Source organism: Ostrea edulis, chromosome 5 (genome assembly GCF_947568905.1).
Source record: "Ostrea edulis chromosome 5, xbOstEdul1.1, whole genome shotgun sequence".
Classification (NCBI taxonomy): domain Eukaryota; kingdom Metazoa; phylum Mollusca; class Bivalvia; order Ostreida; family Ostreidae; genus Ostrea; species Ostrea edulis.
Window position 1 is genome coordinate 70,704,304 of NC_079168.1, and position 25,622 is coordinate 70,729,925.

The 25,622-nt window shown below is 36.6% G+C and overlaps 1 protein-coding gene across 1 annotated transcript; it reads right to left on the bottom strand.

The window, feature by feature from the left end:
• Positions 1 to 11,159: 11,159 nt before the first annotated feature.
• LOC125652908 (zinc transporter ZIP1-like) lies at positions 11,160 to 23,314 on the bottom strand. Its single transcript, XM_048882385.2, has 2 exons — positions 22,841 to 23,314; positions 11,160 to 12,722 (listed from the first exon to the last, which is right to left on the bottom strand). Exon 2 carries the CDS (start codon positions 12,436 to 12,438, stop codon positions 11,338 to 11,340), a length of 1,101 nt encoding a protein of 366 aa, XP_048738342.2. The 5' UTR covers positions 12,439 to 12,722; positions 22,841 to 23,314; the 3' UTR covers positions 11,160 to 11,337.
• Between the last annotated feature and the right edge of the window lie 2,308 nt (positions 23,315 to 25,622).

Here is a 25,622-nt window from a genome sequence, read left to right on the forward strand (position 1 = left end):
CGTCATTGTTATTTCGGATTTCAAACATTTCGGTTGAGCATCACTGAAGAGACCGCATAAGTTTTTACATTGAAATTAACATGAGACGTGCAACAACTTCTGTCTCTTGTGAGATGTGTTAATCGACAACTTTAAAAGTCTGGCCCAAACCTACTATCGTTTTTGAGTAATAATAAAATTCGTTCCCTGTAATGAACTGAAATTTCGATAGTCAATATATAAATAGTATTCTATGCATTTCCTGTAAGCATTTCGGAAATTCCACTGGGAAAAGCATGCCACATGCAATTTATGTCGGTATATATCTTTGTTATACTAAAAGGCTCAAGACGCAAGTTATATTTTCTAATCAAATTTTCTCATCGCTGTTGTCGTACGTAAACTGTCTCACATTTTCGATTTATTGTCCAGAACCACTCTGCCAAATTCAGGCAACCATGATGCAAAATATCCTTAGGTCAACCAATCTTATTAGGATTAGATCCTTTAATCAGCTGGTTCAGTGGTAGCAGGGATCTGTTTTCCCCAGGACAGTGACTCCAAACGTGTTGTAAAACTAATTTTTAGCGACCTCACATCTGATGAGCGTCATATCTAAATCGAGATCGGATCATAGATCTAATTTTTCCTTCAATCTATGACCTTGGAGCCAGAGCTGCTCTATGTTAGCGTTTAATGATGACGTATCCACGTGTAGTGTCGACAGACTCTCAGTGCCACAAGCTAATGATACTTTATCCATTTATATTTACAGTTGCATCGTTTTTGCCTTTGATATCTCTACAAATTGTATGTAACGATATTCATCTCCCTATGAATGCATTGCAGTTGTAAACAATGGTCGTATGAATACAGTCCCGTGGGGACCCAGGTTAGAATAGGTACTCCGTATCCCTTCCTTGTCGTAAGAGGCGACTAAATGGGGCGGTTCTTCGGATGAGACCGCAAAAACCGAGGTCCCGTGTCACAGCGGGTGTGGCACGATAAAGATCTCTCCCTGTTCAGAGGCCATAAGCGCCGAGCATAGGCCTAAATTTTGTAGACTTTCATTGGCAGTGATTTAGCATGATTCTCCATACGAGTGAAAGATTCTCGAGAGGGATATTAAACAAGATTGCAACTCGTAGCTATATTCCCCACCGCCGCAAAAAAGTGGAAGCACAAAAGTCCCATAACTCCTGTAAAATTTGTCGAATCAAAATGACAGCACAATATAAACTACATATCGTGACTAACAATCCTACAAAATTTGAACAAAATCCGTTGAGCGGTTTCAGAGGAGTTGCGTCCACAAAGTGTTCCTATAATTTACTATGTACAATTCAACAAAGTTCCATAACTCCTGTAAAATTTGTCGAATCAAAATGACGGCACAATACGATCAACTACATATGGTGACTAACAATCCTACAAAATTTGAATGAAATCCAGTCAGCGAGTTGCGTCCACAAAGTGAAGTGGGACGAACTTAAGTTCAGATAATCTTGTATTTCTGCGAACATTTACAATTAAAAATCATATATATATATATATATATATAAGCACTAAAGTTCCAACAATACCCGATACCTCAAAGTGTCGGATCCACAACATGGATATACAAGGTCAAATACAAAAATTATACAAAGCACTAAAATGACCAACGACACGAATAATCTGGTTGTTCGTGTTGTTGGTCATTTTAGTGTTTTGTATATATATATATATATATATATATATATATATATATATATATATGTATATATACATGTATACATATAAACTCTTTTACAGTGAACTAACTACATGTCTATTATATAAATTGAATGCTTGATTTCTTTAGAAAACTCATTAAGTGAAATGAAATGTTGCCAATAACCGAAAAGATGAGTAATCACATTACTTAATGCACATTTCCGTATTCCTTGCTACACAATTGGGTTTTATCACTAGGGATCAGAAGAATAGGCATTGTTTGGAGTGACGTATCGATCTCATTCGTTTTCTCTGAAAGAAAAGATGCATACCTCTAACAGACAGCTTGGATGTTAAATGAAGAGGATGACCTCCGCCATAATGGACTCACTACGCATTTTAGTTCCTCGCTGTGCAAACAATATATCATGTTTAGTCGGCTCAGGAATCACCCTGGGGCAATCAATGTATTAAAAATAACGCAGAAAATCCAATCGATGTCGGAATAAAAAGTTAACTTGAAACAGCTGGGAATTGGTATGTTTGTTGTCAAAGAGCAATGGACATTCGTTCATTAGCCAACTAATCAAAGCAATCCATAGATACGCGTTTCAAAGTCGGAGAATGCACCACCCTTACAGTGAAAAAGGATGCTCAATGTTCTGGCTATAAGCAACATTTGTATGAATTACTAACTAAAACTTTGATGGTAAACCATGATATTTTATTAGCCGAGTTGCAACGAAGTTGAACTCGGCTATAATTGGTTTGGTGATGCGGGCGGGCGGGCGTCAACAGTTGGTTTCCGGATGATAACTCGAAAAGTCTACAATCTGATCAAATGAAACTTTGATATATTGTTGGGTACCAGGTAAGGAAGACCGCTATTGATTTTGGAGAACAAAGGTCATGGTCACAATGACCGAAAATAGAATGAAAATTTCAGAAAAATTTGGTTTCCGGATGATAACTCCAAAAGTTTAAATCCGAATCAAATGAAACTTTGATATATTGTTGGGTACCAGGTAAGGAAGACCCCTATTGATTTTGGAGAAAATAGGTCAAAGGTCAAGGTCACAGTGAATTTAGAATGAAAATTTCAGAAAAATTTGGTTTCCGGATGATAACTCCAAAAGTTTAAATCCGAATCAAATGAAACTTTGATATATTGTTGGGTACCAGGTAAGGAAGACCTCTATTGATTTTGGAGAAAATAGGTCAAAGGTCAAGGTCACAGTGAATTTAGAATGAAAATTTCAGAAATATTTGGTTTCCGGATGATAACTCAGAAAGTTTAAATCCGAATCAAATGATACTTACAGATATTGTTAAATGTACCAGGTATTTTGGAGAAAATATATCAATGGTCAAGGTCACAGTGACCGAATATAGAATGAAATTTCAGACAAATATGGTTTCTAGATGATAACTCAGAAAGTTTAAATCCGAATCAAATGATACTTGGATATATTGTTGGATACCAGCAAAGCAAGGCCCCTATTGATTTTGGAGAACAAAGGTCAAAGTCACAGTGACCGAATATAGATTGAAAACTTCAGACAAATATGGTTTCTGGACAGTAACTCGAAAAGTTTAAAACTGAAAATAGTTCTTCACAATTATAAATATGCCACATCATTCCTGACTTTACAATGTATCCCATGCAACTCGGCTCATGCACCCCTGGGTGCATATACTGATTTTTTTATTTCTAGATATCATAGACAATATAACAGTATCTAGAAAAGGATTCGGAAACACATCAAAAGAAAATTTGAGGAAAAATAATTACCTTGTCCTTTGACAAATGACCTTGATTCGGGGTAATAAGCAATCTTTGTGTAAATTATAAATAGGATGAGGTAGGTGGGGTCAGGAATAAAGATCGAGTAATTAAAAAATGTAAATCAGTTTATGAGGTATAGAGCCCCACACAAGAGTCGGAACCACTAACTCAGACCGGTGTTATGGATTTCGCAATTTCGATAAAAGCCCCAATACTCATTTTCACGACATACATGTACCCAGTTCTCTAGGAGAAAAGAAACTTTTAACAGATTGTATTTCTACTATATAATCTCGCCCTTCCTCGACTTTAACAGATTATATTTCCACTATATGATCTTCCCCGAAGCCTAAACACTTGACCCATCAATCATGATTTTCAAACTTTGTGTAGAGGACTTTATTTTCAATATCACTACGCAGATATATTTTGTTTTCTAGACGGTCAGAGGTAGAAATTTTATTCACGCAGTCGCCTCTGGAGTCAGAACCCTTGACCTAGGCGACTTAAAATACTAGGCATTTCCATTTCATTCAAAGGGAGTTATACGTTATTTTGAAATCAGGGACTTCCGGCGAAAGTCCTTAATAAAGGAAGTCCAATTTTATCGAGCACCTTTTAGATGTTGATGTTGGGAGAATACCTTCAGTTATCATATTGTTTTGTAGGTTTCTTAATGGAACATAGAATTCAAATTCATTAATTATGGAAGTTGTACAACTTTCAAGGTTTTCACGTGATAACTTTTGGGTAGATATTTTTCCAGGATAACCATGCAGTCGGCTGTACGTTCTAATCAATGGTGGATCGAGAGGAGGTATGTGGGGCATTCGGTAAACTTCGGAAGATTCCGGTACCCTACATTTAACCTAGGATGTATGACGCCTAACATTTGTAATGCGGCCGTCTATTTACTCTCCCGGAAAAACTGCCGGTTTTAAAAAGTAGTGATTAAAAATGACTTTTTAAAAATGAATTTATCGAGTTTGCCTTAGAAAACTGCTCTCTATTTTGAGAAAAAACATTTCTCAAAGATAAACAGTTACAAACATTGAGAGTGTTATATGATGGAAAGTATTGTATTTCGCGGGAGCTGTCAGTATTTCCAGTTGATCAGTGATGTTAAACATGTTGTTATACGTCACTAGTATACCTACTATGGCGGAAATCATCATACATCCGAGGTTATATGAAATCAACCAAGGTGATCCGAGTGGGCGGAAAACATCATACATCCGAGGTTATATGGAATCGGCCAAGGTGATCCGAGTGGGTATGGGTTGCATCCCCTTTTGGTTGAACATTGTCAACAAAGATGATATTTTTACTATCTTAGGGTCTATTTTTGGGATATAATTAAAGGTACAATCTTAGATCGAAATTTTTTTAACTATTTTATGGTTCCGCCCCTGGTAATACAATGCATAGGGAAGAACTTCTTTTTAGCCGAGTTGCAACGAAGTTGAACTCGGCTATTGGTTGGTGATGCAGGCGGGCGGGCGTCAACAATTGGTTTCCGGATGATAACTCGAAACGTTTACAATCTAATCAAATGAAACTTTGAGATATTGTTGGGTACCAGGTAAGGAAGACCCCTAATAATTTGGGAGAAAAATTGTCAAAGGTCAAGGTCACAGTGACCGCAAATAGAATGAAAAGTTCAGAAAAATTTGGTTTCCGGATGATAACTCAGAAAGTTTAAATCCGAATCAAATGATACTTAACGATATTGTTATGTACCAGGTAAGGAAGTCCTCTATTGATTTTGGAGAAAATAGGTCAAATGTCAAGGTCACAGTGACCCAATTTTATAAAGTATTCCTCCTTTGTAACTTGTTTAATTGTTTAATCCCAAACTTAATAGAAAATAACTGTGTAAAATTGAAACTACATTGAACTGAACTCTGTAATTGATTTCCAAGTTTTGTCTAATATTGTGTGTATTATACCGCTACCAGTGTAATTTATTATGACGTCACAAAGGACAATTACTTACGTCGTGATATGTTGACGTTACTTAGCAATATTATTTCATTTTATAACTGTCTGAAGAGGCATTAAAGCCGAAAGCGCTAACAGTGAAATGTTATTCGAGTTTTGTGTTTCTTGACTTTTATTATTGGATGTATTTACTGTATCAAATATCGAATTCATTATTTACAAACTATATATATATATATATATATATATATATATATATATATATATATATATATACATGTATATACATATATATATATATATATATATGTGTGTATGTATGTATGTGTGTGTTTGTATGTATATATATATATATGTATATGCTACATACGAAATTTGAAACGAATTGGAGAGATAATTATCAAGATGTTAAAACTGATCAATTATTAACACACGATGGACGACGACAGACGCCGACCAATAGCAATAGGTCAGGTAAATTACCTAGGTGACCTAATAATTTGTTGATGTGTAATTTCGTGGAGAGTAACTCCATGTTCTCCTATGAGTACAATCATATACTTCGCGATCACTAAACTTCATGTCCATGGGCAAAATTGGTAATCAATTTTTCTTTAAAATTATAGAATTTACCTAAATAATACGTAATTGAAAATGCCTAAATTTGTATGTATTGACAGGAATAGAATTCCATGTGTTGAAATCAATGTATTCATTCTGTTAGTATGACTTAAAACTTTCAAGGATCAATATATTTATGTTACAGAGGTTAATAAAGAAATCAGTCATTTTCATACGACCGCATTCAACATTGGATGACAAAAAACAGCTCAGAATTTTCTTTTCACGGATTTAAATAAATGTCTTCTCTGAAAACAAAAAAGCAATTTGTCTTCCTAGGCTAAGATCATAATAGGATTATTGATGGCGATTGGAAAGGATAAAGTTTCAGCTCCTCGCAGACTTTTTGCATTGTATGATGAATGCCATTAGCTTTTAAAACACTTTATTGACGTAGACCCCGTCGTCTGATTTCCGAATTCTCCGTTTCACACGTACAGCCTTTAAAGTGTGTAAGGTTTATTTATCCGAATATCTTCTTATGGTTTTTTCGGTCGTCATTACTTTTTCTGGTAATAAGTTCGTACATCTATCCGCTATCGTCTTCGGACAACAATCCCTCGGAATAATTTGCGGTGCAATTTGTTGTCAGGCGATAGCAATGCGATAAAAGTCTTAAGACAATTCCCTTCGGTTTACATTACTTAATTGAAAGTGACAACGCATCTCTTCTCCTGTAATGGAAGGAAAACTAATCTGGGCAAAAGATTGGTGCCTATAATAATTATTAATCTTCTAAGACAGGGAACAGTTCGCTGACATGCAAAACAAAGATTGTCTGAAGATCAATGGGTTTTAGGAAGTGACGTCATTTATACATGTAAGACAAAAATCAACGGAAAGGATTAGGCATGGCCAAACATTTCGTTGCTCCGTTTTTCTAAATCTGCAAGGAAAACAAAAAAGTAACATCTGATTGAAATTGCATCATGTTATCAGCATTAAAGGGACATGGGCACGATTTGAGCTGGATTTTTTAAAATTTTATTTTTTCATTTTTAATTATTAGAATGCTTAACTAAGATATTTCTAATGATCAACAAAATTGGAGAGTCAGTTGTCAAGGTACTTGGGAGATAGAGAGCTCACAATTCTTTGTTATGTAAACAAGGCTCGTGCCATGGTTTTGTTTACATATGTTGAATATACTAGCAAAAGTTTCGTTTATAGCAGATTTTTCAAATAACAAATTAATTCTGAACACAATTAAATAGTTTCTAGTGTTTGGCACATCTCATTTTGGTTTAAACATGCCATTTTCTATTAAGCAATCTATATGTAAACAAAACATGGCACGAGCCTTGTTTACATTACAAAGAATTGTGGGTGCTGTATCTCGCTTGTAACTCAACAACTGCTATTCAAATTTTGGTTGACCATTAGAAATACTTCAGTTAAAAATAAAATTTGAAAATTTTCAGCTCAAATCGTGTCCATGTCCCTTTAACGTGAGCCTGGTTTTGAACGGATCTTGTTTTATGTTCTAAATCTCTGCTTTTGATGAGCACAGTTGCCGCTTTTTACGCAAGTGTATGTCCAACTGTCATCCATGCAACAAATACATGCATCGCAAGGGAAGGCTCATATTTAAGGGATACTTTACATGTAACGCTTATTAAACTATATTATTCCACGCACTTAATATTTTTCTTTTGAGACAAAATCCAGGAAGTTGTCTAAAACTTTATATTCTATGAAGACTTCAAATGAGTATAAAATTACCACAGGTGGGAGATGGCGTTCCACAAACAATCCACAAGCAGTAATCAGTTTCATGTTGTATGGTTGAAGCTCGTGTTGCCAAAAGCTAATTGGCAAAAGAGTTTTTCTGATCAAGTTTTATCTGTCAGTCTGTACATTGATTGTGTAACGTGAACAGTTAATGGCCGTTTGACATGTACACTCTATGGATACTGACGTGTACACTGTTAGACTGTGACGTGTACACTGTTAGACTGTGACGTAACACTGTTAGACTGTGTGTTATAAACATTTTAGGATTGTGTGACATGTACACTCCAAACTCCCCGTCGATGCCTCATTACGTCACCTACGAATAGACCTCTCCTATGTGACGCACCACAATATACAGATTTGTATATTGTGAGTCCGCGATTATCACGCAGACAAATTACACTAAAGAAGTAGTTCGCAGTTAAAAGTTTGAAGATATTAATATTATTATAAGAGCATTAATATAAATGTATGGATTTTATTTTAAACATAAAATGATCAAAAGATCATTAAAAAGTAGGGAGACTCTGTTCAAATTATTGTGTAAAATAATGAACTTTATGTTTACGTTCTTGTTTTGAAAGTTGTTTACGTTTGTCGTTATGTTTTTTCGTCATTCTACAGTGACGTCACAGTATACGCGGCCTAAGAAATTGCTATCCCATAATGCCTAAGTGGAAGAGTTTGGTTTGTGAGCAAACGAACTCTGGTGGAAGTTTGATGTACACTCTATGGATATGTGACGTGTACACTGTGTGACATGTACACTGTTAGACTGTGTGATTTTATGATTGTGTGACGTTTACATTTTATGTTTGTGTGACGTGTACATTTTATGATTGTGTGACGTTTACATTTTATGTTTGTGTGACGTTTACATATTAGGATTGTGTGATGTGTACATTGTATGTTTGTGTGATGTGTACATTTTATGATTGTGTGATGTTTACATTGTATGTTTGTGTGAGGTGTACATTGTATGTGTATGACGTGTACATTATATGGCATTCGGCAAACTTCGGCAGATTCCGGTACCTACATCTAGCGTCGGATGTATGACGGTAAGTGATATGTATATACGCCTAACATTTCTAATGCGGTCGTCGATTTACTCTGCCGGAAAAACTGCCGCATTCAGAAATTAGTTATAATTTTTTTTTTTAAATAAATTTATCGAGCTTTACTTAGAAAACTGCCCCCTACTTAGAAAACTGCTCCCTATTTCGAGAAAAAAAAAACCCACAGTGGGCCTTGGTCAGTGTAATATAATAGGCCTTGGTCAGTGTAACACAGAGGGCCTTGGTCAGTGTAATATAGTGGTCCTTGGTCAGTGTAATACAGTGGGCCTTGGTCAGTGTAATATAGTGGTCCTTGGTCAGTGTAATATAGTGGTCCTTGTTCAGTGTAACACAGAGGGACTTGGTCAGTGTAATATAGTAGGCCTTGGTCAGTGTAACACAGAGGGCCTTGGTCAGTGTAATATAGTGGTCCTTGGTCAGTGTAATACAGTGGGCCTTGGTCAGTGTAATATAGTGGTCCTTGGTCAGTGTAATATAGTGGTCCTTGGTCAGTGTAACACAGAGGGACTTGGTCAGTGTAATATAGTGGTCCTTGGTCAGTGTAACACAGAGGGCCTTGGTCAGTGTAATATAGTGGTCCTTGGTCAGTGTAATACAGTGGGCCTTGATCAGTGTAATACAGTGGACATTGTAAGGAAGTGAGCATTGGTAAATGTAATGCACTGGACCTTCGTCAGTGTAAGACCAATAGGTTGACAGCCATACTAATGAAGAAGGGGGCCTTGGTCAGTGTAAGGCAACATATTCATATCTATGATACTGGGGCACATTTTACAAAAGAAATTACGATTAACTTTACATTTTGGAAATTTCCTGTTTATTTTAAGTACATTATCACCTGCATGTGGTGTTTATATTGATATACAAGAGCTTGTTTTGCATATGGTCAGTTTTTAAATCGAGGCAAGCTACTGGCAAACAAGATGATGGTACAAGGGTTTGAACAATCTCGTTTAAAGTCAGCATTTCGCAAATTCCATGGTCGTTATAACGATCTAGTGTGCCAATACAACCTATCATTGGGTCAAATGATGTATGGCGAGTTTCATACCGATTGTAAGACCGTTCTTGGAACACTGATTTTGATAACGGATAATTCCGTTTACCTGATCAATATATAGGGCTTACGGCTAATGTGACAGGGGATGCATACTCCTCCTAGGCACCTGATGCCACCTCTGATGTGTCCAGGAGTCCGTGTTTGCCCAACTATCTATTTTATATTGCTAATAGGAGTTATGAGATTGATCACTGTTGGTTATCTTCAACTTTTACCATTCACCCCAACACAAAATAGTAAAAAACCATAGTTCTAAAAATCAAGCCTTTCATTCATTGATTTAAGCTAAGAAGTTTGTAATACAATTTAAGACTTATGACTTTGTCGGAAGTTGTTTTGCATCAGGCCCCTGAATTAGAAGACCTTGATCAGTATAAGACCAATAGGTTCCTACTTATACTACTGCATTATTATATTAGGACAAAGAATCCCATGAAATCATCTTAAACCTTACTTGTTAACGTCTTTATGTATGGTGTGTAAACATAACCCCTATTTTATCAACAATGTCAGTTCTTTCCTTAAGCATCTCTACACATCAGTACTCAATCAACATGAAATCATACATACTGATCTTATTAACAACACTTATGTGTGTTGAATCTAAATGTATGATGGGTTATCTTAACCTTGTGGTTCAGCATCTAGTGTTCGACACCCGAGAGAACGATTCCTTATGGCTACTTCATTTGGTACTCCAGTTAGTAGGGTAGATATTACAATATTCTCTCTTACTCCCTAGTATAACACTCCAGCTAATCACATCCATCGTTTGAAAACTGACACATGCGCACTATCATTACAAGACCGCCATATTGTTACAAACTACCACTACTTTTGGAAGGTCGGTGGTCTCTTCCCAGGTACATTGTATCTGGGTTCTCTCTTCCACCAGATAAGTGAAAAATTGTTGAGTGAGGCGGAAAATAGCAAAACAATCAATTAACCAAACTAACACTCGTTAAAGGCAGGTTTATTTTAGTAGAGGTCAAAGGTAGAAATGACGCCTTTTTAGTTACAGGTCTGTACGATCGAGTATTCAAATGCTACTCATGTAACAACAATAGGACCAAATTTAAGCCACCGTCTTCTACCAAATGATGCAGAGTCGTACACTTTAATAATTATTTTACTGGTCAATTAAATAGAATATGCCTCACAATGCAGTTACTGCAGAATTTTCATTCCACATTGAATTTAAGTGGCTTGGTTTTTTGGGGGTTTTTTTTGGTTTTTTTTTTTACAGAAAAACTAGAAAATAAAGATCGATTTATTTATTTTTAATTTGTTTTTCATACTTATTTGATGTACCATTAAGCAACAAAAATACATATTAACATTACAAAGTTAGCAAAATATAACACTCTGATCCAGTGACTTCACGAATAAGAAAACAAAATTAAGTAGGAGAAATTTGAATTACCAATTATAATTAAGAAGTGTTACCTTCGTGTAACTGCAAATATTATGGCCATGATAGAAAAACCTACGAATACACACGACAACTTTTTAACCTCTTTGTTTCCATTGAGTTCCTTGTAAAGAATGTCAAAAAAGATGATATAGAATAAAGTCCCAGTTGCAAGGCTCTGTAAAATGGCGTCCGGAAGTAATACGTCTTCGTACAGCTGGGCACCTGTTGAAATGGCGATCCCGATTATAATTCCCACCGCAGCTAGGAGAGAAAACGAGGATACACTAAAAATCATTGTGCGATGTTTGACTTCGTTTCTCATATGATCTAACCCCATTCCAAACGCTAAAATCCCACGATGTATTGTAATGGCGAAACACAAAACCCACACATTACTTTCCATACTCTGAAGTCCGAGAGCCATACCTTCGAACACACCATGGAATGACAAGGCCGTAATAAAAATAGCTGTTCTCATTTGTCCTTTTCCAGAATCGTCTCCCCTGCTGAGTTCCGATACCACTGTTTTGACAGGTAAATCTTGCAGTGGGGCAGGTTCAATGTCAGATTCAAGGGTTTCTTTCGTTTCCTCTTGGTCGGCCGATTTGATGAACGTGTTATGTTCGGCCTGTAGAGTGTCGTGCATACTAATGGAGTTCATACTGTGCTCATCAAGGTCACTTTCACTTCCTCCGAACCTACAACTACTAAATGTAAACATGTTCCTATCATCATAGTCTCGTTCTCTATCCGTGAGTCGTTGAAGCTTTTTATATAAAGATCTAATGGCGTGCTCCATGAACAAGACTCCAAAGAAACCGACAACTGTCAGCAGTTCGGCTACGGGGTATTGTGAATACGACCGAGACTGCGTCATAACCGCCTCAATCTTACTGCGAGTTTCTGGAATCAAATGTAGAAAACATGTTCCTAGAAATATACCCCCGGAGAAGCACTTCATGGATGCTATCAGATAATCCACAGGCTTTTGAAGTCGAGTGATGTCTTTAGCAAAATATTGGAACAATTTACACGGAAACAGCCCAAATAGAACAGATACTCCAGTGGATATGATGAGTGAGATGATTTTGGCCACCACTACATCCATATCTACTTCCCGCGAGGACATTGGTGGGATTATTATTAAACTTCAGTTCCGAGGCCAATATTCTTGAACCAAACATGTATGGGTTTATGCTGAAGTCATATCACATGGCGTGAGCTTGACGAGATTTTCTGTTGTCACATTCAAAGGCAATGTCACTCATTTTGTTACAAATGACGACTAGACACTGGCCAACTATAAGTGGAATAATTTGTGTCCGTTGAGAATTAAATATTGATGCTTCCCATCTATCGGTTGCAGTCTGCACTTTTATTGTCGACTTTTGGTTTTCCTTTCGTTCCACAAATCTAAAACAATAAAATAAAGTTAACCGGGCACCTACACAATAATGAAATACTAACGATGTTAAAATAAAATATATGCCGCATTGGTCTACAATGATCTGACGCCTTTTGCGTTACCCCATCTGTATGACTGCCTATCATCATCTGTCATCTGACCATGCACTTTCGATTGGATTTCCAAAGCATTAAGCTAATTTGTACTCCTCATCTTTCATAAATCTCGGGTGTATCTAATACAATATAGAACACGGAAAAGGCACTTTCACTGAGTGATTAGTCTGGATATTTGTGAAATCCAAAAGGGTTTGAAAAGTTCCTTCAATAATGATCTAGAGTTATAGCCATGTTTGTATTAAGCGACAGACGATTGTTGATTTTCTTGATATATAATGGGATAGCGGCTTGTTCTGTAAACGCAGAGTCAGTGTTATAAAATTGATTGTGGTACTGGGGTCGTCCTGAGTGATTTAAAAGCAAATATATGTTTGGATGCCAAGAGTTGTTCTTCAGTGTTACAAGACGTCGCTTTATCATAAATAGAAGCACCAATGCGATCACAGTCGGCGGAATACTTTACCGATAAGTTAACAAGATACGTCAGAAACACAGCGTTTGTATCATCATACAAAATATCAACATGCAAAGTCAATTTCTTTATATTCTCGATTTGATATGACTATGCCATAATGACACTTTTTAAAATAAGAGTAAAAACTCCACTGAAACGCCATCCTCCGAAGAGTTTCCAAACTCCGAGGCTGTTTTTGAAATAAAGTGTATTGTAATGTGCCACGCCATTGGTCAATCAAATTGAAGTCAAGGGAGATAAGAAAGACTGACAGTGGCGTGCCAAATACTAAAACGCACATTAAAAGACAGAGCTCAGATTTTGAAAATTTGATCTCTGGCTCCTACATGAATTATCAGAAAAATAAAATAAAATTGGTTAGAAATATTATGAATCTGCACTTTCAAGGAGAGGGCTAACTTAGGTTTATCCCATTCAGTAACGAATAAAAATTTATCTAAATTAATCTACAGTTTCGGTCGCATAACTGTTGTCCCGGTATCTGAGGGGTTATTCTGATCAGGTTGTTACGTATTTTTAGTTTTAGGTGAATTTGTTCCCCGTGTCGATTATTATTAGAGTATGGTAACAGTTAACAAGAGTGTAAAATGACTTTAAATCTTTTTTAAAAATGGGAGAAAAATAACACAAAATTATAAATCACATGTGATTTTGTTCAGGAAGTATAAAAGAGAGGAAACGCGCCCCAGTGGTCGAGAGCCTGTTCGTCTACTGCCCAGTTTGTCTAACATGTTAACTTCACAGCGAGAAATAAATGTTCCCTCTACACAACATATTTGAAATACTAATATAAACATCTGATTACAAATATTTAGTAACAAATATTCAAACATGTTCCATTCACGTTATATTCAAGGTTATAAACACACGATCTTTGTTAGGGTTAGACAACAAACAAATTAATTGTGAATGTTAGGTTTAAATTGCATTTACATCCGGGAGATGTGCTAGTACTAGTGTTGCTTTATTTGTGGTTTCCTTTGAAAAATACCCTAAGTTTAATTCTGGTCAACATTTAAATTAAAGCATTATCAATTAGTATACCAACTTTGTCAGATGGTATATGTAGCTGCTTTCGTAGGGCTATTTTGTGTGGGGTTTTTTGTTTTTGTTGTTTTTTGTTTGTTTTTATACCCCCCGCAACAAGTTGTGGGGGGGGGGGGGTATACTGGAATCGGGTTGTCCGTCTGTCTGTCTGTCCGTCCGTCCGTCCGTCCGTCCGTCTGTAGACGCAATGGTTTCCGGACTCTAAAGCATTATCCTTTCCACCTACCGTCACCATATCATACATATGGACTACCCATGGGATGAAGATGTTCCCTATCGATTTTGGGGTCAAAAGGTCAAAGGTCAAGCACACTGGACATCGAAGTAGCAATATGGTTTCCGGGCTCTAAAGCGTTATCCTTTCCACCTACAGTCACCATATCATACATATGGACTACCCATGGGATGAAGATGTTCCCTATCGATTTTGGGGTCAAAAGGTCAAAGGTCAAGCACACTGGACATCGAAGTAGCAATATGGTTTCCGGGCTCTAAAGCGTTATCCTTTCCACCTACAGTCACCATATCATACATATGGACTACCCATGGGATGAAGATGTTCCCTATCGATTTTGGGGTCAAAAGGTCAAAGGTCAAGCGCACTGGACATCGAAGTAGCAATATGGTTTCCGGGCTCTAAAGCATTATCCTTTCCACCTACCGTCACCATATCATACATATGGACTACCCATGGGATGAAGATGTTCCCTATCGATTTTGGGGTCAAAGGTCAAGCACACTGGACATCGAAGTAGCAATATGGTTTCCGGGCTCTAAAGCGTTATCCTTTCCACCTACAGTCACCATATCATACATATGGACTACCCATGGGATGAAGATGTTCCCTATCGATTTTGGGGTCAAAAGGTCAAAGGTCACGCGCACTGGACATCGAAGTAGCAATATGGTTCGGTTTGTCATGCCATTTGTTTTTTACACTCAGAAAAGAGGTAGTTTATACCTATTACCAACACCCTTTGGGAGATTGGGGTAAGCGGGGGGTATTCTTAGTGAGCATTGCTCACAGTACCTCTTGTTTGCTGTTTTTTTTTTTTTTTTTTTGCTTATCTATTTAGTTTAGTTTTGTTTCTTTTTAGAGTGAGCGCAAGATGTTAACCAAAATACGACTCCATTCATGCACCTATCAGTATAATGCAATGATAACATAGAACTCGAAATAAAAGACACCACAGAGTCGTCCACTTCTGCCTCATACCTAAATATTTTATTGAAAGTAGATATTAACGGCAAACTAACAACTCAACTTTATGACAAACGGGATAATTTCAGCTTCTCCATCGTCAACTTCCCATATTTATGTAGCAATATTCCATTATCACCTAGATATGGAGTTTATATCTCTCAATTGATTCGATACACAAGAGCTTGTTCTGCGTATGGTCAGTTTTTAAATCGAGGCAGGCTACTTACAAACAAGTTGATATTTCAGGGGTCATATGAAAGCTGTATACTGTCTACCATGATTTAAAATGGTGCAAAATATAGTTTATAGACATACTGTTTCTGTTTCATGTTTTATCGAAACTCAGAAACATCGCCAACTGTAGTTAAATGACAAATTTTTTAGACATATTTAGTGCTTCTGACCGTCGCAGTGAAGGTTTTTAACGTCCCAACGTCTGCCGCGACACGGGGCATCCGTTTTTAAGGTCATATCCGAAAGACCCGTGATTCTCACTTCTAAATGCCGAGCGTTTGGCGAAGGAGCAATCACTACTTATATACGACGCGGCTACGGTAAGAGCATACTCGAACTCACGACCTCCCGATTACATATATATAGCGAACGCTCTACCGCTGAGCTACCACAACTGGTATATCAACTAATGCAAATACGAACAGTGAACGAAAGGCAGATGCTAAACAAACGTCCAGAAAAGCTCAGAGGGTATATGTGGCGTTGGCGAGCTATTTTAGAATACGCGGCACAAATCTCCTCTGTTACCACAAATAGGTTTATATAGATTTATTTCAGACAGCTGAAAGTCATGCATACTGCCACTGCTGGTCATACATGTACATTAATTGCGTCAATGTACTTTGAAGACCACGCATTACATCACTGTGCTTTGCATACGACGCATTGTGTAACTGTGCTTTACAGACCACGCATTACATCGCTGTGTTTTGCATACGACGCATTATGTAACTGTGCTTTACAGACCACGCATTGCGTCACTGTGTTTGGCAGACCACATATAGCGTTACTGTGCTTTGCAGACTACGCTTTACGCCACTGTGCTTTGCAGGTCATGCAATGCGTCATTGTACCTTGCATACCACGTATTACGTCACTGTGCGCCACACGTTTGTTGCCGCTGAAAAAAAGTAAAATGCGATCGCTTCCAGAGAATACATCACAAACGAATAAATAACGACATATTGTATTCTAACTTAACGATATAATTATAATCTATAGTGGGCAAAAATAATTAGCAAAACCCCTTAATTAGTGTAAATTAATACCAATACATATCAATGTGTCATTTATAGGAATTCGCCGCGTATTCAAAGTTTTCTACCGTAAGCTTTAGTAATGTTTCAAATCTTAATGACTGTCCTTTGATTATATGAAAATACATTAAATATGGGCAATGATCCATGAATTACTAACGGATCATGAATTGTATATGAAATGCACCCCATGTATACACACATGTATATATTTATGTAACTTCATAGTACTGTTTAGATATCAAGTGGGTGTTTATTCAAAACTTATAGAATTACTTCGACATTGTCACACTCTTAGAGCTAAGATAAGTTGATTAAAGGGCGCACAGGCAAACATTAATCAAACAGTCATGTGTCAAAGTAGATCTGCTTTTCTTGGAGAACAAAGATCGCGAGTGTACATGTAGGTTATATTCACCTTATTCTGACATGTATAAATCCCCATTATTAGGTTTTAGTATATTGCAGACTGGGTTATTAATCCTTATCAAAAAATCTATAGCTCCCCAGCCAAAGACTATCGAGGAATTTGAAGATCACATGCAGAAACATTTTTTACGAGTTGTACGTGTGTTCGACGTCCCCCGCGGAGCAACTTAATCCATACATAGTCAGAAACACGTCATTTCTACATTTATGACTGCAGTGTAGATACGTTTGAGGCCCCGATTAATTAACCCCAAGGAATAGTCCCACTACAGACATATTTAGATCCCTAACACAGTTAAGGCAATTGACGCATTTCGGCAACCTCCGGAAATTTATGTGTCTTGCAGCGAAATTGATACCATGGGGGTTATGTGAGAGAGGTGGAGTGTGTAAGTTTGCCTTCGATTATCATTTAGTATGGACTTGATCAAATCCAAAACCGATGTCTGAGACGCGTCTATCGCCCTGATATACTTTTAATTCAATATACCTGCTATACCGGTTATTTCTTGAAACAACATCACGTCATCTTTGAAAGGGGCATAACTGCCGAAGTTCAGTATATTGTCAGTTGATCATGTTCTCTTCTTGACCAAAAAAAAATCCTTTTTAAATGGCACGCATGTCACTATGCTAAACTTCATAATTTAGAAGATTAAATGTCTGAAAATACACATACTTTCGAGAAAGAACCACACCCTTATTACATGTTACAGGGTTATGACGCTCGCATCTACCGTCGAATTATTCTTTGCTGTTGTACAGTTTAATTCCAAGATCTATTCTGGAGAAAGAGGATAAGATTCAGCAATTAATTCTGGGCGGCTTTTTGAACAAATCTAGATCTCATTAATGGCAAAGAACATGCCTTGCTACTTAGATTCCTGGAAAGAAGTCGTAAATATTTCATAGAAAAAAAAGCTCTGTCATAGTATATTTATCACAAGTTTTTGGACAAAGATGGAAGTTGATCGATTTAGTTTCCTATTGTTAATGACATGCCGTGCGAAGACGTCGTTTCTGCCAAATTCACTAGTCACGATAGCTGAGGTCGAGGTGTGAACAAGTCCGTGGGTTGTTGATATTGCAGCTGCATCTTTGGGAAGTACAATGTAGTACCTGATCGTAGTTCGCGGAGATAAATTGTTGGTGTTCAATGACTCTGCACTGCAGACTTTAAATTCTGATTGAAAACATTGAACCCCTTCTCGTCTGCGAAAACAAAAATCTTTTAAAATCAATTGACTTTCCTAGATGGTGCCATCAACACACCAGCAAACTTCAGAGGGCACAAAACACAGCTGCAAGATTAATGACACGCTAAAAAAATCCGACCATATTACTCCTGTTCTAATAGATCTTCACTGGCTCCCAGTTGAATACAGGATTCAATATAAGATCCTTCTTCAAATCTCTCAACAAACTATCTCCAGTTTACGTAAAGGATATCCTTACAGTTTACAATCCCACACGATCACTAAGATCTGAATCTCTGCATCTTCTCCAGGTACCTCGGACACGTACGAAAACATATGGAGATCGACGTTTGGATAAGGACACATCGAGTATCTGAAACTATCTGCCTTTTAAACTCAGGCAATGTACTTCACTGTCTAGTTTTAAAGCGGACCTCAAAACGCTTCTTTTTAGATCAGCTTTTAATTTGTGATTTTTTTTTACACACTTAGTGCTCTTGCATTACAGCCCTTAAAGTGCTGTTACATTTTTTTACAAGAAAAAACAAACAAACAAAAAACTTTCAGTTGCTATTTGAACTGTAGTTTATTATTATACTTATGTCCTTTCTATGTATTCAATTATTCCTAAGGCTTGTTTTAAATTGTTTTATTGTTATTAGGGTAATTATATCATTACATTAGGCGCTATATATTGATAATAATAATTATGCATTTTAATCCTGACACAATGAATATTTTATTCACATGTATGTGCACATCGATTTTACATTATCTTTCCTCTCACATTTGTAAAACGCTTTAGAGAACTACTGTTGATAGGGCGCTATATAAATCTTTTAATTACAATTGTGTTTTTGATATGTAATTGGTAAGAAGTGGATGTATACCCGGATGTATAGTGGTCTTTACAGAAACAAGGTTCACGCAATATTCATCAGCGAATTCAATTCCCATACATTTATTGGCCCAGATCAATCCAATGGTACATAAGGTACAAATAACACATTCACAAAGCATATCAATGATGATCGTGTTAACATGTATATCGTCGACTGACCAGTTTCGGTGACCTTAGTGATAAACCGCGATTTTCTCATTAATCACTTGGATTAAGTAAATAAACAATACACTTAGCTTTAAAGTAATTAAATTCCTTTACTTTCATCCAAAAATTCCAAATTCATTGGTACGTTAATTGAATATATTTTCATAACAAAAAACCTGTCACTTTGTGGTCCTAAAACGGTGTTGTCACCTATTTCGGTGACCATTGTTATATAGGTTTGCCAAAAGTTTGTAACTGTTAAAACGTATATACAGGAGGAATGTGCAACTAAACGTCAATGAATAAAATAACATAGTGTAGAATTCTAGACTTTTTGTACACTTTATATTAATTTGAAGGTTTACTTGAAATTATAATTGGGCTTATTTTGGGGTGCTCGTGTTGATTTTTTTTTTTTTTTTTTTTTTTACATACTCTCCTTCTAGTAGTTCATTTTCGCGGGAAAATTGAAGATGTACTCTATATATGTTTGCAAACACTACAGCGAAATTGATGACGCAATCTACATCCGGAAACGACAACGCGCACACGTAAACAAAAGGTCACCGATTCTGGTCAGTCACCGAAATAGGGCAGTCGACGATACATATAATTTCCACTATATGTGTCCGACACTTCTAGGTATCGGGTGTTGTTGTTGGAGGAGAGAGAGAGAGAGAGAGAGAGAGAGAGAGAGAGAGAGAGAGAGATGGTTGAGCGGTTTCGCAATCTGGTCACACACTGCTAGGAGGTTTGGTTTCGCAGGTCGTGCGTTCAACCATGGGAGGGGCAGAAATGGATATATATATACATATACATGTATATATATATTATATATTATATATATATATATATATATATATATATATATATATATATATATATATATATATATGTGTGTGTGTGTGTGTGTGTGTGTACGTGTATGTATATTCGGATATGATGAATATCGTCAGTATTGCTGTTTTATAATTTCTGTTTGTTGATGATTTTTAGTTAATTTCAAAATATTTGAATATGTACCAATTATTACCATGCGAATTTTTAAAACTTTGCATTATCTTAGACAATCCATCACACATAATGACACTCATCGCATACAAGGATATAAGATAGTAATTATTTTGTTTTTCATTTGGACTAGTCATTTGATCCAAGACAAGTATCATAATCTGAAAATATTATTTCGAAATATTCATATCATAAAGGTACTAGCATAACAGATAATCAGTCAAACCATTTCCATGGGGATTCGTGTAAAATGAGAGCAAACATCTTTCATTTAAACCGGTGTTTGACCACCACGCACAAAAAAAAAAGGAATCATCATCAGCAACAAGACTTAATGAAGGAAATCAAAGTCAGCGAAATATATACGTTTGATATTTTCTTTGGAAATGGAAATAGAAGGGACCGGCTGGAGATGAGAGATTTATATGTTGCCAAGGGTGTGTTTGTTAGAAGTTTTGTTTTTTGATGTTGTCCACGTTTCTGGTATACTAAAACCTAGGGAACACTATTCCAGTACTATTAGAAATGTTAGACCCCCTCTCCGATCTAAATACCACCAAACCTGTTCCATCTATCGAATTAAATATGTCTGCGTTTATTTTGCTATCAAACTTTGACCATATTTATCACTATAAATACTTCAGTTCCTTTAAACTATCGATCTGAATTTTCTGAACATTTAGCAGCTGTTGATTAACAAGCAAATTTTCCATTTTCCCCCTCCAAATTCTGTTTTTGTCAACGAAGATATCATACTTCCTGTTCAGTGATGTTTATTTCCGTTAAACAGATGAGTAAATTTTTTGTCCAAGACGTTGTACAATGAGTGTACACTGGATACATCTAACAATATATTTGACTAATTCCGCAGACAGTGCAAGGCATCGGTCCCCATTTATAAGGAGACGAGGAGACTACATCATCCTACATGCTTAAATGGTTCCCATTATGCAATCAATCTTGTTTTACAGTCGGGATCAATATCCCTTTTTCTCCAATTGCCCTGTGCGCTGATAGTCCGAATTAGAGTGTCTTTCTGATCTCTATCAATTTTATCTCAATATAACATTTTACAAATTGTTCCATAAATAACAGTGGAAGAAATTACAAACACCCTTAAAGCAATGCTGGAGATTCTTTTTTTTTCTAGAGATCAATAAGACAGAATACTTTCTAAGACATCAATTTATCATTATCACAAGGGTCAATCTCAACGATCAAAACCGCTGTACGTGTATGAAAATCAATGACAGGTTTTTTTTCTCAATGTTTAAAAGGATCTCTTGCGACTATCAACATTATCAAACCCTGATAATGAATGGGTTGGGCCAACATCACACACACGTTTACAACTTTTTTCTATTTAATTACTACTTCACAAACAAATTTAATTTGAAAACTTGTACATATTCTATTGTTTCACATATGACAAACTTTCACAAAAACCCACACTTAAGAGGCTATCAATCACCAATATTTCAATATCAAACGTGAACAGTTTGTTAAATATTTCCTACCGTGATGTGTCGCAAGGCATATGGACTGATTTATAGAAAAATATGCTCAGAAAATATATTTTCTTGTGATAGAGCACATCTTTCCACGCGATGAATTTACTGCATTCTTGACGTACAACCGCTAATTACGGGCATTTGTTGCGGTCTCCAAGAGTCTAACGAGCTGCAGAGGAAATGAGGTCGCGAGTTTCTAAAAGCACATCCAATCACGCGTAACGGACAATCAAACCTTATCAAACAGATATCGATTGATAGGTTTAAGATAAATAGAAATTTCATCAAAATGTGATGCAATACTTCTACTAGATAACAAATTAGCGATCATATCATTAAACATTTATATACACAAACGTTTTATTTCAAGCCTTCCGTTACATTCTATTATTTAAAGTGCAATATTGAAACTTTTTGGTGGACCATATTAAAACATTAATGAATGTAAAATATCAATGAGTGGTAACGGGTTTTCTTCATACATGGATGTTCTAAGTATTCATTATACATTATACATCATGCATGATACATTATACAATAGCGTTCATCTCAGTCAAACACAACCATGCTGATAGAGAAATATGCAAGCAATAATCTGACACTACAATGTACGTTTGGTTTCCTTTAATTTTAAAATTGGTTTCATTTAATTAATAAAATCAACGCCTTGTATGTTTAGAAATTATAATTCGTAGTTAAAATGATTTTCATTTCTAGATTAAACATTTCTACAATAAATATTTATAACTTTAAAGCACACAGTTGGATCACATTCGAAGAAGAAGAAAGAACCTGACTACAATAATGAATACTACCTTTATATCGCCCATTCCTCTCTGTGTGATTCCGACATCAGTATTTAGTGTGAACGGACTGACTGCAGACCATGTGTGGCTGTAGATATTTCTGGGGATCACAAGATCTGACAATACAGCTGCCCGTGGCTTAATCAGGTATTGATCCCAGGTATACCTGCCTATAATGATAATTATTTACGTCTACTCTATCAGCGACTTCATTAATCTCCCATAACTTACCTATGATGTATAATAAATGGTCCTTTCCATCACCTGCATCGCTAACCGTGATATTAAGAAGTCCTTCTGCAACAGTAAAGCGCACGCTGTGGTGTATTGACTTTGTGGTTTGCCTTTTTTGTCTAGATTGTAATCACCATAACGTACATATCAGGATAGGTCTCTTATTTCTGTAGTCACTATATATTTTTAGTCACTGTATCACACACAGCCGGTTAGTTCTCGTTTTTGTAGTCACTATACAACACACAGCCGGTTAGTTAATTTGTTTCTGTAGTCACTATACAACACACAGCCGGTTAGTTAATTTGTTTCTGTAGTCACTATACAACACACAGCCGGTTAGTTAATTTGTTTCTGTAGTCACTGTATAACACAGCCGGTTAGTTAATTTGTTTCTGTAGTCACTATACAACACACAGCCGGTTAGTTCTCTTATTTCTGTAGTCACTATACAACACACAGCCGGTTAGTTAATTTGTTTCTGTAGTCACTATACAACACACAGTCGGTTAGTTAATTTGTTTCTGTAGTCACTGTATAACACAGCCGGTTAGTTAATTTATTTCTGTAGTCACTATACAACACACAGCCGGTTAGTTCTCTTATTTCTGTAGTCACTATACAACACAAAGCCGGTTAGTTAATTTGTTCTATAGTCACTATACAACACACAGCCGGTTAGTTAATTTGTTTCTGTAGTCACTGTATAACACAGCCGGTTAGTTCTCTTGTTTCTGTAGTCACTATACAACACACAGCCGGTTAGTTAATTTGTTTCTGTAGTCACTGTATAACACAGCCGGTTAGTTCTCTTGTTTCTGTAGTCACTATACAACACACAGCCGGTTAGTTAATTTGTTTCTGTAGTCACTGTATAACACAGCCGGTTAGTTCTCTTATTTCTGTAGTCACTATACAACACAGCCGGTTAGTTAATTTGTTTCTGTAGTCACTATACAACACACAGCCGGTTAGTTAATTTGTTCTATAGTCACTATACAACACACAGCCGGTTAGTTAATTTGTTTCTGTAGTCACTATACAACACACAGCCGGTTAGTTAATTTGTTTCTGTAGTCACTATACAACACACAGCCGGTTAGTTCTCTTATTTCTGTAGTCACTGTATCACACACAGCCGGTTAGTTAATTTGTTTCTGTAGTCACTGTATAACACAGCCGGTTAGTTCTCTTGTTTCTGTAGTCACTATACAACACACAACCGGTTAGTTAATTTGTTTCTGTAGTCACTATACAACACACAGCCGGTTAGTTAATTTGTTCTATAGTCACTATACAACACACAGCCGGTTAGTTCTCTTGTTTCTGTAGTCACTGTATCACACACAGCCGGTTAGTTAATTTGTTTCTGTAGTCATTATACAACACACAGCCGGTTAGTTCTCTTGTTTCTTTACACTGTATCACACACAGCCGGTTAGTTCTCTTGCTTCTGTAGTCACTATACAACACACAGCCGGTTAGTTAATTTGTTTCTGTAGTCACTATACAACACACAGCCGGTTAGTTAATTTGTTTCTGTAGTCACTGTATAACACAGCCGGTTAGTTCTCTTGTTTCTGTAGTCACTATACAACACACAGCCGGTTAGTTAATTTGTTTCTGTAGTCACTATACAACACACAGCCGGTTAGTTAATTTGTTTCTGTAGTCACTGTATAACACAGCCGGTTAGTTCTCTTGTTTCTGTAGTCACTATACAACACACAGCCGGTTAGTTCTCTTGTTTCTGTAGTCACTGTATCACACACAGCCGGTTAGTTAATTTGTTTCTGTAGTCACTGTATAACACAGCCGGTTAGTTAATTTGTTTCTGTAGTCACTATACAACACACAGCCGGTTAGTTTTCTTGTTTCTTTACACTGTATCACACACAGCCGGTTAGTTCTCTTGTTTCTGTAGTCACTATACAACACACAGCCGGTTAGTTAATTTGTTTCTGTAGTCACTATACAACACACAGCCGGTTAGTTAATTTGTTTCTATAGTCACTGTATAACACAGCCGGTTAGTTCTCTTGTTTCTGTAGTCACTATACAACACACAGCCGGTTAGTTAATTTGTTTCTGTAGTCACTATACAACACACAGCCGGTTAGTTCTCTTGTTTCTGTAGTCACTATACAACACACAGCCGGTTAGTTCTCTTGTTTCTGTAGTCACTGTATCACACACAGCCGGTTAGTTAATTTGTTTCTGTAGTCACTGTATAACACAGCCGGTTAGTTAATTTGTTTCTGTAGTCACTATACAACACACAGCCGGTTAGTTCTCTTGTTTCTTTACACTGTATCACACACAGCCGGTTAGTTCTCTTATTTCTGTAGTCACTATACAACACACAGCCGGTTAGTTAATTTGTTTCTGTAGTCACTGTATAACACAGCCGGTTAGTTCTCTTGTTTCTGTAGTCACTATACAACACACAGCCGGTTAGTTAATTTGTTTCTGTAGTCACTATACAACACACAACCGGTTAGTCCTCTGGTTTCTGTAGTCACTATACAACACACAGCCGGTTAGTTAATTTGTTTCT

What these genes read in the sequence shown, in the direction of transcription:
- LOC125652908 (XM_048882385.2), bottom strand. Translation starts at nt 12,438, where the DNA reads ATGTCCTCGCGGGAAGTAGATATGGATGTAGTGGTGGCCAAAATCATC.